Here is a 17,131-nt window from a genome sequence, read left to right as displayed (position 1 = left end):
AACTCCAATACTAACCATTTCAATCAATATTTGTGCAGTGATGTTTTCTTATTTCTCAGAAATTAAGGATCAATGACGACAACCTATTCATTTACTCATTTGGACATAAAAAATGCAATTTACATTTTCAATGTCCACTGAAAAAAACCTAGACACAAAAAAACAATAATTTCCTTGAAATTGATCTTTGGTAATGTTTTTATTTTACCCTTTTTTTTTTTTTCAGTGGGTGATCTTTATAATTGAATTTGAGACACAAATACTGTTCTGGGTCAATTTGACCCGCTGATTAAAATCAAGATAAATGAGTCAGGCAGAGAGTATTTATGTTTTCCTCCACTTCTGCTGAGTGTCCACTCAGTGTGGGTGGAGTTTGTCCACAGGAACAGAAAAAATTCCCGTCAAAAGTTGTGTTAACAACTGCTTTCTCGCAGTTTCCTAGTGAAGTAAAGAGAGTAGTGAGAAAGTGGGCTTGTGTGTGGTGGCGTGTGTTTGTGTGTGTGTGGTGATATATGGTTTATAGCTGCAAGGAAACATATAGAATTGGAAATTTTTTAATCTTTTTTTGCGCTTTATACTGACTGCCGGGTCAAATTGACCCGAACAGTATCTATGTAAAAAGTAGACCTAAGGGTTGGTACAAATGTGTAAAATGAATACATTATAAATTTATATGTAGAGTGCACCTATTAAGACAAATAGGAAAATTTTCGTGCAAAAAAATACTTCCAACTATTTAAAAAAAAAAAAAGTTAAACTGTAAAATGGCTCAATTTGACCCGGAACATAACAGGAGGGTTAAGTAAATGCTATAACTGATTAACAGAGTGGTATGCTCTTTTAACTGCTTAAGGTCAGGCATTAAAGTATAGAAATGCAATATATCCTCATTCCGTTCTTAATGTTATGAAATGTAGTCTTCCACATTTACATTAGGAAACATTGTACAATCAGATAAACAGATCCAAAGCTAGAAGGTTCTGAAAAATACGTTACTGATTAGTGATGTCATTCCAGATCAGAACTCAAAGTTAACAAATAACAAAGAAAAGGAATGTATCTCACATCAGCTGATGTTTTTGTAGATTATCTAATAAAGGAGTAAGTCGAAACAGCCGCAGCTAAAAGCAGGTCATCATGTTAATCTAACACCTATTGCTACATTTTATCAGGTATATTTAACAAGAAGTCTAGTTTCACTTCCATTAAACTGCTCAGGACATCAAGAGCCGTCCTGCTCACACTGTGTTGGTCAGAGAGGAAAAATCACAGATATGTCTGTCCTGCAGGAGTTCAGCTCAAATGTAAGAAATATAAAACAGATGGAGTACTTTGTTTTGTTCAGGCGGACCAACCAGATAAAGGAGGAGCTCAGACAGGTAAAACGTAGACACTATACAATTGCAATACGTGAATGGAAAAAAAAAAAATTTAAAAATATTCATTGTCTTTCTGTTTTAATTTTTTTATGTCTCAATTCACAGGGAGTAAGAAAGTCCTACAGAGAGGTGATTGATGTCTCCTGGGGTGACCCACACAGGGCAGGTGTGAAACCTCTTTCTTTTGTAAGACAGGTATGAGGCAACTTAGAACCAAGGTTTACACACTTATTTAATTGTTTTGTCCAAATAACTGTTAGCTGCCCTCTCTTATAGGTTCTTGCAGCTTGTCTCTACCCTCAGCTTATGGATGGAGACAAGCTGATGGTGGATGTCAAGCAGAGGGCTCAGCGGCTGCTGAAAACATGCGCGGGAGGGAGTGTAGGTAAGACTTGTGCATTTGTCCAGTATGAGATTCACTATATTTGAAGACAAAATCATGGATGAAGAAAGTAAATTGTACTACTAATTTGAGGAGATAATATGTGGTTAAAGCTGCCAGTAATAATAATAATTGTGGAGGGTACTGTCTATTGGGTCGGTCTTATGACAGAAACATAACAGAAAAGATGAAAGCTTCCATATCACCACCAAGAAGAATCTAAAACATGTTTTAATATATGATTTCTGTGAATTTGAAAGAACTTTTGTCACGTCTCCAGGTTCTTACTCTGACGCAGCAGGAATACCACAAATAATTCAGAGCGTCTCCGAATACATTCTGAGACGGGATGGAGGGATTCCATGTCACCCTGAAAACATTTACATCACCCCAGGCTCACAGTGGGCACTCACGGTAACAGCACTGGTACAATTCATTCTGCCTCTTCCTTTTGTTGGTAACCTTTTTAGCATAACGTGTCATCTACTGGGCTCTTCAGAACATTTTAAAGGTCTTGGTGAATTCTGAGGCCTCACCCAGAACTGGAGTGCTGATCCCAGTGCCGTGCCACTCCACCACGATTGTATCCCTAACGGCTCTGGGAGCGGTGGCGGTTCCCTATTACCTCAGTGAGGAGCGGGGCTGGGCGCTGGAGGTGGAGACGCTGCAGCAAGCTTTGGACTCTGCAAAGGGAGTTTGCAACCCGGTTGCTCTGTATATCATCAACCCTGGGAACCCAGCCGGTAGCAAAATCTAGGCAGTATCAATATGATTTGTGTGTCCTGTCACTGAATTTGAAACAAATATGATTTTTCTTTTTATTTCATGTCTGCAGGTTATGTTCAAAGCAGGAAATGCATTCAAGAGGTGATCCATTTTGCTGCAGAGAAGAAGCTTTTTCTTCTAGCTGATGAGGTTAGTGAGTCAAGAGTTTTACAAAATATTGAAATTCTGGACCTGTGTAATGCAACTTCTTCCTCCTCAGGTGTATCAGGACTGTGTTTATGGGAAGGAAAGTGAGTTTGTCTCTTATAAAAGAGCTCTGGCTGAGATTGGGGCTCCTCTGTCCGACACAGTGGAACTAGCATCCTTCCACACGGCCTCAAAAGGCCTCATGGGAGAGTGAGTATGCAATCACACTATCTGACACATGTGCCCTTTTACCCAACACAAAAGCTCAACTTAAGAGAAATGAAAGTACTGAAGCATATAAGTATTAGTATAAGTATTACCATTAGTAATAAGTGGGTCAAGAATACGAAGAAAATAAAAACTTAAAAAAAAAAAAACTTTTAACCTGCATTTCCTCTTTTTATGACAAGTTACAAACGTTTACTCTTTTGGAGTGAGACACAAGTTTTTCTTTGGTTGTTCAGTTTGCCCAGATAAATCTCGCTCCAAATATGGAAAGTGGCTGAACTCCCCCACATGCTACTGTATGTGATTGGCCACTCTAAACCCACTTTAATCCTTAATTTAAAGTTGTTTCTAAGAAAATACAACTCTGTTAATAAGTTATTACACTGACTTAACATCCAGGAACTCTTGGAAAAATGTTGTTTGCGTAATCAGTCTTACGCAAACAAGCTAAACAAATGAATAAGTAGAAACAAATGTATAGATCTGCAAAGTATATATATTGAATAAGAAAGGTGTGGTGTAAATCTGCAATAAATAAATTCACATTGAGGATTTATTTGAGATTTTTACTTTAATTAAAAAACAGGAAGGAATGTGTTGCTTTATTACAGAAGTGTAATGTTTACATATTCACAATAAGACATCTTGTGTGAATATGCAAACATTCAGAAGGTGAGATACTAGTCTATTCATCCCTTTGAATTTTTGTATTTTTATTATTTTTGTCGCTTTCTACCGAGTCGAAGGGACCATATGTCAATGTGTAACCACCAAGGGCACATTTCACACCCCGTCAACAACAGACATTTTAAAGTGTTTTTTTTTTTAAATTCTACTTCTAACCCATTATCCACTGTCAGCAAATTTAGTAGCAGGAATTCACTTTAATTTATTCTGGATTTATATTAGATCTTCAATCATTATATTTTTGAATCAGCTGGCCCAAACAGGGACCAGATCCAAATCCCAAACAGGGATAGAGCGCAAGCTTAAAGACTTGAGGAATTTCATTCAATTGCACGTTAGCATTGTACACCAATTTATCTCCATAATTTACAAGAATACGTAACTGAAAATAAATAATAAATGACACATCATGATTAAGGTAATTAAGTGCCAGAGGGTTTGTCTACAAGTGTGAAACGAAGTAGGAAGAGATGAACAAACAATGGGTAGCTTTGAAATTTGTTAAAAACTGAAGGGTCAAAATGACCCAGAGCCACACCAAGCCTCCCTTGCACTGTTCAACTGCTAGCTTGTGATAACACTCTTCTTAGATTGATCAGACCATATTATTTGCAGTCATCTGATCCAATCTAAGAGCAAGATGATGATTTAACGTTTGGACAAACAGGAATTCATTTACCAGTCATTTAAAAATACCAAGAGCTAAAAGTATTTTCGTCCATGGTTGTTTACAGCTTAAGTATGAACCACATTGATACCAAACAGACCCCTATCCCACTCTATGCTCCATTCAAACTTCAGACACATTTGAAATTGCAGCTCATTACTAATTCATGCTACCATAAACTTGTGAAGAGGAATAGGTAGACTATCAGTTTAGATTAGTAGAAAATGCATAAACTATCACATTTAAGTTAGTGGCATGCCTTTACCTCACACAAATCTCCTCATACATTCAACATATCGTTATACCTTTTGCAGATCTTATGGAAAAAAATAACTTAAGTGGTAGAAATTGATTGAACGGTGATTTTTTAAGCACTTCATATAAGTCTGTTGTATTAGGTGTGGTCTACGTACTGGGTACGTTGAGCTTGTGAACCTTGACCCTGCCGTAATGAAGTACATCAACAATCTATTCTCCACCAACTCCTGTCCCGTTTTGGGACAGGTTGCCTTGGATGTGATGGTGAATCCTCCACAACCAGGAGACCCCTCATACCCTCTCTATTTGAAGGTGAGACATTTTTTATTTACCATAACGACTGGGGATGCTAACAGTTTAAGCTGTCGCCATGATCTTCATTGTGCAGGAGACACAGCACATCAGGGCCTCGTTAGCTGAAAACGTGAGGAGGGTGGAAGAAGTCATCAACAGCTTCCCTAGTTTTAGCTGCCAATCACTGGAAGGAGGAGCATTTGCATTCCCAAGAGTGTTTCTTCCACCCAAAGCCATTGAGAAAGCCAAGGTTTCAGAATAAATGCACATTGAGCAATATAATGCAACTCATAATATACTGCCAAAGGTTCTTGTTTTGTTCTGAGAGCGGATTTATTTGGATGTTTCAGGAGGCTGGACTGCAACCAGACACATTTTACTGCATGAGACTTCTGGAGGAGGCAGGAGTGTTGTTTAGTCCTGGGACTGAATATGGACAAATGGAGGGCACCTACCACATCAGGTGAGACTCAAAATCTTGAATGTTTGACGAAATAATTAGCCATTTTAAATTAACATAAAATCATTAAAGTTAACGTCACACAGCACAGGTATTCAACACTCCCACTTGTCTTTGCAGCTTTTGCATCATGACCCCCACAGACACCATGGAAGAAATACTGAAACGTTTGAGCACCTTCCACAAACAGTTTATGAGGGAGTTTGCATGAAAACAGGAAACGGTCTCTTCTGACATCGCAGTCAGTAAAAATAACAAAACTCATGACTTTATATTGGCAAGCCATTTTGTTGTTTTAATAAACCTGACAATGTTCACAATTTCAATGACCCGTCCTTACTCAGTAAAATCCTAACCCGCTTTCCTTTAGAAAGCAATAAGGCATTTGAAATACACAGAAAAAGGTGAAAACTGGATTTTCCTACCATCGTATGGATAGGAGTGATGGAGTTAAGCATTTATAAAGAAAAAGCAGCACACAATTTCCAGAGGATTTGAATTTGTTGCGATCATCATTTTCACAAAAGTGCTTTCGAAATAAAATATGCTTCACGATTTCGAAATTTGCCACGGAGTCAAACCTCACATGCAGAAAACATATAGTTTTTAATCTACTTCACTTTCTGTGCCAGACATCTCAACAAAAGGGTTTGACTTTGTATTGTTCAGCAGCTCTACAAGTAAGGATATGAGTTTTCCATCTTGAGAAATGTTGGCGTTGCCGGGATTGTTGAAGTTGCGGTAGAGCATGGTCTGAATGGAGGTGCGAAGCTCCCAGAGAAGATCCCATGTCTGAACTGGGACCTCGCAGCGCACCAGAGAGCGGCCAGGAAAAGATACCTCCACCATGTCGCCGTTTACTGAAACAGCAGGAAAAAAGATGACAACTTTAGTTCAAGTATGAAATAAGATCACCTTTTTTGATACCTAAGAAAAAATATTTATTAAATTTGAATATGCATTCTGGTAAGCCTCATTTATTATATTTAAAAAGTACCTTTTAAAAACAACCTTTAAGCCGGTATTACACATATTTCATTAAACCAACATTTCTCTATTAGAAATTCTAAATGTCGCTATTTCATAAGCGGGTCAGTAGAAAATCATAATTAACAAATAAAGGCATAGAGATAATCTGTTAATCAATGTGTGCATCTCTTTGTGAATTTGACTTTCTAATATAAACATTTTACAAATCTAATGTATTGAGATGCACCTGTATGTGTGACTTGCAAACAGATTCGTTTAAAAGTTCTTGCCGATTTTAGAAGGTGAGGAAAAATTTTTAATCAGTGGATATCAGCCATCTTTAAAACACAACCAGAAAAATTGCATTTCCTGTGAAAATGCTTTCCCTGAGTACGCTAGTTCAAGGCCGAGTACAAAAGAGATTTAATAGAAGAGCAAAAGCCTTAGAAGAAATTTAAGGTGAACACCTGAAGTTTTTAATGTAGTTGTAAAGGTGAAATTAATAGAAGAGTTGACTTTGCAGAGTACGTATAGAAAAGATTATTCAATTTATAAAAGCAGAGGCAGAGAGGTTCCATAAGATTAGTAATGTTGGCATGACGATACATTTTATTTGAGCTTTCAAAAAAATGAATAAGGGAGATTTCATTCCAACAATTTTGCCACACTTGGACAAGACTTTAAGGAGCTGACATGTAGGTTTCATTCTCCAAATAGCACACACCCTTTGACAAAAAATGAAAAAAAAAAAAAATTAAATAAGAAATTGTCTTGAAGTCTAAAATGTATTAAGGAGAAAAATGATTGCAACAGTCACCTCCAAACGCTCGTGCTCCCTACATGCACCGTGACAAACATTACCTGTCTCTGAAATATCACAGTCAGTGAGCAGCAGCAGGGCAAGGGGGTGAACCGCAGAAGAGTCCCTGATGAAAACATTCCCGTTAGACTTGACCGCACTGAAAAAGGTCAGCCACCGACTGGGGAGATCCTCTTTGCCTCTGCAACAGAAAGGGAGACAAAGTGAACATGACCATTATCCCGCAAAATGTGTCATTCTGTTGGGGAAAAGGTCTGAACATGTTCAAACCTGTTCACTGAGGAGCGGTGAAGCAGCACCGGACCGCTGAGTGAGCGCAGAGCGAGATTTTTGGGACGAAAGCGCCCCCCTTTGGTAATAATGCCTTTCTTTACCTTTAGAAGAAGAAAAAAAGCTGGTGATATTAGGTTGAGCAAGAATGTATGCTATATAATGTTCATTGAGAGTAGAACAGTCTATCATTTAAATATCTTTTGCTTGGAAATCTTGAGCCAAGCAGAGTATGAAAGTGAAATGGACTAAACTTACTTGTTGCTTTTTCAATCAAACCAACCTCTTCAGTTCTTTTACACTTTCACACAGATTGCTAGGCAACATGGCATTAAGTGCTTTGTGACAAAGGCACATTGATATTTGATAGAGCTGGAATCAAACCCAAAATGTTTCCAAATGCAGGATTATTTATCTTATAGCAATTGCATAGAAGCACTAACAAAAGCCAGTATGCAGTTGTATACCTGAATGAGGTTGGGATACAACCCAGCCAGCAGTATGGCCTTCAGCAGCTCGTCCTGGTTGCTGTGCTCATTGTAGATAGAAGTCTGCCGCTGGCACTCACTGGCACGGGAAACCAGCTCTGCTTCCTGCAGGTTGTCACTGAACTGGGAGATGAGACCTGCCACGGGATAAAACAAGAACAGGATTTATGTCAAAGTGAAACTTTATTCCAAAATTCTGGAAAAGACTAATCTGAATGTGAGTGGCTCAGACAAACCATTGATAAATCGGAGACTGCCTTTAGACAGAGTGTATCTGTCCAAATAGTCATCTCTGTTCTCTCTGTTCCCCTCATGCTGGACTTTCCTCCAGCCCAGAATCGCTCGACTGAACACCAGATAGTCGCTATAGCTGGAGCCGCTCAGCTCCTCTTTGGCCTAGACAAACAAAACACAATTAGTTAAGTCATAATAATCATTTCCCCAAAATTCTCTGGTTTTCTTTTAAAAAATTTTGCTGAACATATTTTCTCATTATTAACAGACTTGAAAAATATACACAAGGACTCAGATAAACTCTGAGACTTATTGACCTTAGATGTGTTAACAAATCATCAATATTTGCATTATTAGATCCGAGTGGCCTTGTGACAGACTAGCGACCTGTCCAGAGTGAACCCCCCTCTCGCCCAGAACGTTAGCTGGAGATAGACACCAGCACCCCTTCCGGCACCTCTAAGGGACAAGGGTGTACAGAAAATGGATGGATGGATAGATTCGAGTGCAGTCCCCAATACAGTTATGCTTAACAGACTTATTATGATAGATTTCTTCAAAGCTGCTACTAAGGGGTTTAAATATTATGAAACATTTTGCATTTTGTAAACCTGGTAAATTGAGCATCTAAACAATATAAAACTGAGATCCAGTGATGCATGTCACAATTTATAATTGCCTTTGTCACCATTTTTACATTAAAGTAAAAAAAAAAAATACTTTCACAACAAAAATAAAATAATACATTTATTAAAAACAAAACTCACCTTATTCACAAGAGTTCTGTTCTGCAGGCTGTTGTGGAATGGGTCTTTGGTGAGACAGGCAGCTACGGACAACAGGGGCAGAACACACCTGAACATGGCACTCAGGACGAGGACTTTGCCCAGCCGTGGGTCACATGACATGCAGGCAACACGCTCTCCTAAAGGAGTCAGGGTTTCCGTCTTGTCCAGGACCCCTGTCACAAATCAAATTATGTAAATGTGTTGTAACAAAGAGGTTCAGATATGAATTTGAACATCAATGTCACAGCAGATGTTTAGGTGGATCTGAGTCCCTCACCGATATCTTGGAGGTTTTGGACAGCATCTCTCACAGCTTGTGGCTCTGGACTGTCCAGTACTTGGGACAGGAAGTCAACAGCCTGTTCATAAACACAATTCATTATAATGTTTTTTAAATGGTCATCACAAAAAAATGGTAAAAAGATAGCAAAGAAACATCTAAAGTACCTTGCAATTTGGACTGTGGATTTTAGCCTGCAATATTAAACTCTCCAGTGGTGTGCGCAGGATTTCAGGAACAGGAAAGAGCGTCATGGCTTCCAGCTGTTTCCTTGGGAACAGATGGTACGCCTGCCCCGGCTGACAACGTCCTGCTCTCCCTTTTCTTTGTGTGACATTAGAGCGAGATATCCAAACTGTGTCCAGACAAGAAACCTGCAGAGAAAAAAAAGTTTAGTTTTATCAAGATAAATGGTTTAGATCTCAGATTACAACATGAAACAGAAGTTAAACGCATTAAAAAACAACAACAACAAAAAAAACCTTTGTCCGCTGGTCATAATTCTGTTCCTTGTGAGTTCCTGTATCCACCACATGAACTATATCGTCTATTGTAATGGAGGTCTCCGCTATGTTGGTGGTGAGCACAATTTTCCTCTGTCCAGCTTGGGGACGCTGGAACACCATCTGCTGGTCAGCTACTGATAAGCTTGAGTGCACTACAAAAAAGAAATTTAAGAAAAATAAATCAGAAAAGCCATCTTAAAGTTACCAATAATCCCCCAAACACCAAAACGTGTCTATCAATGTGTTCAGTCTTACATGGCACAATCATTTGTGAGCCTGGTGAAAAGTGAGGTTTCTCTTCCAGTTTTTGTTGAACTATCTTGATGTCCTGCCACCCAGGGAGGAAACACAGCACCGCACCTGCAGAAGGAAAGGAAACAATGTAAAAATAAGTCTGTGAAGCAAAGATATGAAACACAAAACAGAATTATTGCATGAAAGTATGCATTAGTTACCTGGCTCTCCACGTCTGTCAATGTGCTCAATTACATCAGCTACTAAGTCCAGATCTGGTGCGGCCTCGTCCGACCCCTCCTCAAACGAAATCAGATAAACATTTTTAAAGAAAAAGAAAAAAATCTAAATGTAAAGAGCTGTAACAGAGCTGCAAAATTTCACCTTGCTTAATTCCACCCTGTTTTGGATCTTAGCCAAGCGTCCCATCTCCTGCATCACATCCTCCAGGTACCTGTCCTTCACAGGGTGCATGAATCCCGGGACCTTTACGATAGGACAGCCTCCGAAGTACTCTGCCAGCCTCTGGTTGTCCCCTGTGGCGCTCATGAGAACAACTCGCAAGTCAGGGTTCTCGTCCAAGCTCGAGCGCAGCAACGCCAGCAGCAGGTCTGTGTTTACATCTCGCTCATGAACCTCGTCCACAACGACATGACTGATTCCTTTCAGGGTTGGGTTGGACTGCAGCTTCTTCAGTAGGACGCCCACAGTGAGGAAGAGCATGGACCCCCCACTGTCCTCAGGAGGGCGGCTCTCAAGTCTCACCTATGCACAGAGGAATTATTGCGTCAGCGTTGGATATTACACTAGTTTCCTCTCCCTACAGCAATTTCTCCCTGTCATTTATATGCTATGAACTGGGTTCACTTTGTATGATGTTACAACTAACATTTGGTTTGTATGATATTACAAAACAAACTACATAATTGTGAAGGGGAACGATAAGCATAAAGATGTATGACATGTTTCTGAAATTATTGTGAGAATTTTAAGTATTACTCAATCCCAAATTACATAATTTTCTGTAAGAAATTTTAAAAAACACAAATTTATTATGCAAGAAAAAAAAACCACTTAAAAATGAACCATTACCTGGTATCCGACATGATGTTTCAGAAGTGGCCCCATCTCGTGAGCGACTCGATGAGCTACAGACACGGCACTGATCCGACGAGGCTGTGTGACGAGGACGTTGCAGTCTGCGCCCTCCCCGTCTCTCACTTGTTCTTCCAGCAGAAAGCGTGGGATCCGCGTCGTCTTTCCACATCCCGTCTCGCCGGCAATCACAACCACCCTGGAGGAGCGCACGGCTGAGACCACGCGCTGTCGGTGAGCGTCGACAGGCAGCTCCACGCTGAGTCCAGGGTTTGCCCTTTCCCATGCCTCCTGTAGGTGGCGACTGAGGCACTGAGCCTGATGTTTGGACATCGGCCTGTATGGCCTACTGGTGATAGCATCCGCAACATAGTCTTCTTCATCCTCTTCCTCCTCGTTCACCGTCTGTTGTCCTCTTGCCTCTTCGTTCTCCCATAGTTTCTGTACTTCTGTTGCAACCGGGTACTGTGAGGAAGATGACTCAGCATTAATGATTAGAGCCGCAGTATGCAGCTTTCAGAACCAATGTGTTGTATTTCCATATTATGTCCTGACAGTATAATATGACACAGATGATCTGTGGAGAAAAAAAAAAGAAGACACGTTCTCCTGCTTTCTCCCTGGGGACCTACTTCCATCTGCAGAAATACGCCACTCAGGTCAGGAATAGCCAATCAGAGAGAAGGAGGGTCTTAGTGCTGTCAATCATGCACACACTGCTCATGTCCCTCTCTTGCTCTCTTCTAGGCTACAACCAGTTCCCCACACCACAACCTGTTATGACTGCTTAGGCTAGTTAGCATGGCTACTGTCCACACAGTTGGCCTTCTTAATGCATGAATCTAAATAAGCAACACATATGGAAAAGGAACTGACCTGTGTTAGGTAGTCTCTCATGGGTTGCTCCAAATATTCTGGAATCGCTAGTGGGAATGGACGCCTCTCTCTCTCTCCAGCCTCCTTTACTTTTTCTCGATGATACTTTGCATGAGTAAGTGGATTATTGTCTTTATCTAGCAGATCAAGCTCCTGCACCAAAAGCATGAGAAATATTTTAACATAATTATGACTTGCAGCTAAATGGACTTCAGTTCACCAGATCTCCTCCCACCTTCAGCTTCATGCAGGCAAGTGCTGCAGCCTTTTTCTCTGCCATCACTCGGGTACCCGCCGTCGCTCTGAACATCATGTTCTCCGGCCAAAGTAGAGTCAGCTCGCACTTTTTCAGTTTTCCACCTGCTGTTCTGAAATGCATTAACTCCTGTAGGAAAATAAAATACATTCAGATATGAACATTATACAAATGATAAGCTCTGAATGTAGAAACGTAAAAAACTTCGACCAACCCTGACTCTGCTGGATGAAGTGGCCACCTGGATCACTCTGGTCAGAAGAGATTTAGGTTGTGGAAACAGAGAAAGAGCTTCAGAGACATTGAAGGCATCTTCCACAGGAGGAATCAATTCATCGGTTCTGGAGTTGGGAAAGTTTGTCAGACAGTTCTCTTCAGGATCATAAAGATGGGAATGTAGCCCTCCGCTTATCCGGCCAGCTCTCCTCTTTGGGAGCTGATTGTTAGGACCAATCACACCCAATTCCTTTGGTAAAAAAACAAAAACACAGATACCATTTTTATTCAGCAACCTATTGCCTTCAGCAGATGCCCAATTAAAATTTAGTTTGCCTGTGTATATTTTAATCTTAGTATAAATACAGCTGTTAAGTGTGTTTTACAGCCTAAGTGCAGCAAAAATTATACAAACTCAGAGAATCTGAAAACATGAGCAAACCACATATTGCAGATTTTTGGATTTAAATAAACAACTTTGTTTTATTTTACTTCCACTCCATAAGTATGTTTCACGTCGTGTTGATCAATCACACTAAAACCCAATAATATACACTGAGATTTGGAGTTGTAAAGCGAGAAGATGTGAACAATCTAGTGGTACAAATGTTTTAGCAAGTCACTGTGCAGCTCCTTTTGTTTCTTTCACAGCAGCTTACCCTGAGTCTGAGGCAGGCTGCAGCAGCTGCAAATCGCTCTGCATCAATTTTCTTGGAAGCATAACCCTCTTCTTTAATCTTGCTGGGCCACAGCAGCGTGACAGTGGCCTTCTGCAGGAGCATGGTTACAAAATACAAATGTCTCAAACACAAAACCTCTACATGTCAGGAGGCATATGATAGGAGAGGATTTCAGCTGACCTTGACACCAGCATGTTCCGTACAGGTGTACTGGATGAGCTGGGACAGATCATTCACTCCTAGTGACCGGGAAATTGTGTTGTTGAGGAGGCTTTTAGGATCCGGAAACTCCTTCAGAAGATGTGGAATACCATTACCTAAGAATTAAAAACAATGACCAGACACAGAGAAACGTTAACGCTGTTTTTCGGCACTCTAACCAAACCAATACACGTTGAAATATGATCTGAAAACTGGAACCGGAATGATTTTTATTACATTTTTTTTATGCTGGATGTCCTTGAGGTTATATGCTGCTGCGACAGTCAGCTATCAGCTAACCGGCATTTTTTTTACTCGCCTGGTTTACTGTTGAAACATGACGCGCTGTGCTCGTGAAACTTCTGCGCTTTTGTCCCATGCCACCGCATTCCTCCGCTCCAGTTAAATGCCGTTTTTCCTGCTGTATGAGCACATTTGGCCACTTTGCAAAGCTCTCTTAGCCTCACGAGTAAGGCACCGTGTAGCGCCATCTTTAAACAACAACTTCTTCTTGTGTTTCTTTGGAGTGACGAAAGGGGGTAGGCTGTTTGTGGCGCCCTCTTCTGGGTGGATGTAAAACTGATTGACACACTTCGGTTCCTTCGTACTTTTAACTCGGAGATTGTTCGTCTATCCATTTTCTAACACACTTATCCCTATATTGAGGTCGCCAGAGGTGCTGGTGCCAATCTCCAGCGGTCAAAGGTCAAGATTAATGAGAATAATTATTCATACATTATTTATTGCCATTCGGCACTTTTCACTAAGAGTGAATAGTGCCGCTGCCACTCTTATGGAGAGGCACTATTGGAGCAGAGCAGCGGTTTAGTATTAAGCTTTGGAAATGTAAACTTTTCTAAGAACAAGATGAGGATGTATGTTGCAGGTGAATATATATATATATATATATATATATATATATATATATATATATATATATATAATATCCTAGTTTGTATACATGAAGGACAATTTATACATTAAACTTATACTTGCTTCATATTTTTATTACAGGGTCTTGCAATCTTCTAAATGGTCAGTCACTAAAACCACATAGTAGTGTAAGATTAAGGAAAACCCCAAATATCTAAGCTTTGAAAACATAAGTGTCAAGCTGCTTGTATGCAGTTTAATGGTAAACATTAGTCCAGCCACCTGCAGAATAGAAGGAAAACTCCCAGGGTGGGTCTGTCTGGCCTTGTCTGGACTCATTCCCATGAACAGTGCTGCTCGATAAGTCACTTTTCTTTGAAGAAAAAAGACAGAGATGGAACTGGGACTTGTTTTCCTGCTGGTTGTCACATCTGGTAATTTCAAAGTTAAAATGTGATCATTCTGATTCCAAAAATCTATGTGAAGCTAGCTATTAGTCTTGAATTGGATCAAAATGGGATTTAACCTTCACTTAGGGTACCATTTGAAACTTTGCCTTAATTTGCCTCTCACTGCTTTAGTGTCTGGGTGTGGCGTGCCCAGTTACTGGCCCAACACAAGTCGAGTAGTAAATGGGGAAGAGGCTCGTCTATACAGCTGGCCGTGGCAGGTGAGTGAGTGAAGAGGGGGAAAAAAATCATGACATACACAAAGGTAATGTGCAAAAATGAATTGTTTCTTTTTCTACTCATTAATATGATTTTAGTACTTAATAATCTCTGTTTGGGGATACAGTGTTTAGACATGGATTGTACCAGAGCAGTTGTCATCTGTAATAGAAATGTGCTACAAATATTAGCATAATTGTTTTCATTTTATTTAACCCTTTAGGTTTCGTTGGAGTCTTTTTACCCCACTTGTGGAGGAACACTTATTGCTCCAGACTGGGTCTTGACAGCTGCACACTGCATTACGTGAGAGTTTTTTTGAGCCATTTGCTAGAGTTTACTGGCTATTTTGAAATGTTGTGTCAATTTTCTGACTGTTTTTTATTTTCCAAATAATGAAATAAACAAAATATGCAGCAGTTTATGTATATCCAAATTCAAGAATCCCCCTCAAGAAAGAGGTTACTTTTTGACTTTCTGAAAATATATCCTCTACATAAATCAGGGAGCTTTCTAATCTTCTACTTTGGAAAGTATAAACAACATTTTTGTTTCCAATCCAGATTCCACACATACAGGGTGGTTCTTGCTGAGCATGATATGGACAAGGAAGAGGGACCTGAACAGTCCATCATGGTGGCAAAAATGTTTATTCATCCCAAATGGAATGATAACTGTGTGTCTTGTGGGTATGTTCAACAATACAAAGTTTGGAGGAATGATTATTTTCTAAGAACTTTGGAAAATTACCAAGAATCAATTATGTGTTTTTCAGCAGTTCACAGAGAACTCATAGTTACAGGGGTATCTGGTTGGGTTTAAGAAATCACATCAGTAGGGAATAATGACATAATTCACCAGAGCTGTAATTTGCAAAAGACACTTTGAAATGTCAATATAACTAAAACTTTTCTAACCTGTGATGGAGCCCACAAAAATGAGACATTTAAATAGTTTTGTTCTTGTTCTGTAGGAATGACATTGCCCTGCTCAAACTGGAGAAAAGTGCTGACCTCAATGACAAAGTTAAGCTTGCCTGCCTGCCAGAACACAGCTCCACTCTGACCCACAACCAGCCCTGTTACATCACAGGCTGGGGTCGACTTTACTGTATGATCTGCGGTTCACTCGAACTGTTTAAAATATGACATGGTTCTAATCATCTGTTTTTCTTTTTTTTTTTTTTTTTTGAGCACTATTCATGTTGTTCATTTTCTCTGCAGCCGGTGGACCCCGGGCAACTAGACTACAGCAGGCGCTGCTTCCTGTGGTGGATCACAGCGTCTGCAGTCAAAGCGACTGGTGGGGTAGTTCAGCGAAGACAACAATGGTTTGTGCAGGAGGAGACAGCAAATCAGCATGCCATGTGAGAAACATCCAGAGAATTTAATGATGTGTTCATGTAACACAGACCACCTAGAGGTTGAATAAGAAACTGCCTAAAACCTGCAGGGCGACTCTGGGGGCCCTCTAAACTGTAAGGGCCGTGACAACAGATGGTACGTGGAAGGAGTGACGAGCTTTGTTGATGGTCGTGGATGTAATACCCCTAAAAAGCCCACCGTCTTTACGCGGGTGGCTTCTTTCATCCCATGGATCAGCGAGGTGAGGGAATCAATTCACATACTAAAACTTATCTGACTTTACGGTACATACAAAGTAAAGTGTATATACAGGGCTGTGAAAAAAGGATTTGTCCCCTTCCTGATGTCTTCATTGTTTTGTTTCATTACTTGTTTTAAATGATCAAACTTTAGTATAAAAGATAAATAGTTTTACAGCTTTAAGGCTATTCAATTCTACTAACTGGTCATGTCAACCTGTAATGGTAATAATGGCTGCCATCAAGTGTTGGAGGTAACTGGCAGGTAATCTTTTACAGTGCTGGGTAGAAACTTTGGCGAACTCGTTGCTAGAAGTACTTTAGTTCAGCCATATTGGAAGGTTTTGAACATGAACTCTTCAAATTGTCGTTCTGCTGCATAACCCAAGACTGACTGAATTTAAGCCAGTGACCAGAATTTTGTCAATAGATTGCAGGTCTGAAGATGGCTAATAAAACTGAACCACAGTAGGTAATCAAAGCTCATTAATGAGTTAACTAAGAGAATAATATTATTTTCACATACGATCAGGGCGATTTTTTTTTTTACCTTAAATTTTGAAGTTGCCATTTAAAAATGGTAACTCTCTGTTATACTGAGATTATTTTTGTCTAATCTGTTGACATTTAAGAGTGACACAAAGCCAAAACAGAAAATTATTTTACTTTCACAGTAATGTATTTAATCATGTTGCATTTTCTTACAGACAATGGCCCAAAACTGAGGAAACCTTCAACAGTGGCGCAATACAAAGCAATAAACAGTTTGATTAACTTTTTATTTAATTGTGTTCATCACTGAAAACT

The 17,131-nt window shown here is 39.8% G+C and overlaps 3 protein-coding genes across 6 annotated transcripts; 2 read left to right on the top strand and 1 right to left on the bottom strand.

Annotated features, from left to right (window-relative positions):
- The first annotated feature begins 1,130 nt into the window (after positions 1–1,130).
- LOC102216447 (alanine aminotransferase 2-like) lies at positions 1,131–5,593 on the top strand. The gene is made up of 11 exons (XM_005812870.3): positions 1,131–1,379; positions 1,485–1,574; positions 1,656–1,764; positions 2,042–2,175; positions 2,261–2,504; positions 2,597–2,676; positions 2,747–2,883; positions 4,654–4,825; positions 4,902–5,057; positions 5,158–5,270; positions 5,388–5,593. The coding sequence occupies exons 1-11, from the start codon at positions 1,275–1,277 to the stop codon at positions 5,476–5,478; spliced, it is 1,431 nt and encodes a 476-aa protein (XP_005812927.1). The 5' UTR covers positions 1,131–1,274; the 3' UTR covers positions 5,479–5,593.
- On the bottom strand, positions 5,422–13,673 carry dhx30 (DExH-box helicase 30). Of its 2 annotated transcripts, none has more exons than XM_023335867.1 (19): positions 13,500–13,673; positions 13,160–13,296; positions 12,959–13,069; positions 12,298–12,549; positions 12,063–12,212; positions 11,828–11,980; positions 10,949–11,416; positions 10,241–10,621; positions 10,078–10,156; positions 9,878–9,982; positions 9,599–9,774; positions 9,284–9,490; positions 9,114–9,195; positions 8,816–9,009; positions 8,051–8,210; positions 7,794–7,951; positions 7,327–7,430; positions 7,098–7,237; positions 5,422–6,127 (listed from the first exon to the last, which is right to left on the bottom strand). In XM_023335867.1, the coding sequence occupies exons 1-19, from the start codon at positions 13,669–13,671 to the stop codon at positions 5,874–5,876; spliced, it is 3,483 nt and encodes a 1,160-aa protein (XP_023191635.1). In that variant the 5' UTR covers positions 13,672–13,673; the 3' UTR covers positions 5,422–5,873. The 2 variants fall into 2 exon arrangements, with proteins under 2 accessions (XP_023191635.1, XP_023191637.1); XM_023335869.1 differs by having other exon boundaries at positions 10,078–10,153.
- A 728-nt stretch (positions 13,674–14,401) lies between these two features.
- Positions 14,402–17,103, top strand: LOC102216966 (proproteinase E-like). Of its 3 annotated transcripts, none has more exons than XM_023335621.1 (8): positions 14,402–14,487; positions 14,635–14,723; positions 14,945–15,027; positions 15,285–15,410; positions 15,695–15,747; positions 15,945–16,087; positions 16,174–16,326; positions 17,032–17,103. In XM_023335621.1, the coding sequence occupies exons 1-8, from the start codon at positions 14,448–14,450 to the stop codon at positions 17,047–17,049; spliced, it is 705 nt and encodes a 234-aa protein (XP_023191389.1). In that variant the 5' UTR covers positions 14,402–14,447; the 3' UTR covers positions 17,050–17,103. The 3 variants fall into 3 exon arrangements, with proteins under 3 accessions (XP_023191389.1, XP_014329524.2, XP_023191390.1); XM_014474038.2 differs by having other exon boundaries at positions 15,695–15,831; XM_023335622.1 differs by lacking the exons at positions 14,402–14,487; positions 14,635–14,723 and adding an exon at positions 14,744–14,767 and having other exon boundaries at positions 15,695–15,831.
- Positions 17,104–17,131: the final 28 nt, after the last annotated feature.

The sequence above is a fragment of the Xiphophorus maculatus genome, chromosome 6 (assembly GCF_002775205.1).
Source record: "Xiphophorus maculatus strain JP 163 A chromosome 6, X_maculatus-5.0-male, whole genome shotgun sequence".
In the NCBI taxonomy this organism is placed as follows: domain Eukaryota; kingdom Metazoa; phylum Chordata; class Actinopteri; order Cyprinodontiformes; family Poeciliidae; genus Xiphophorus; species Xiphophorus maculatus.
Note: the sequence above shows the minus strand (reverse complement) of the source record. Positions and strands in the feature narration are given on the sequence as shown.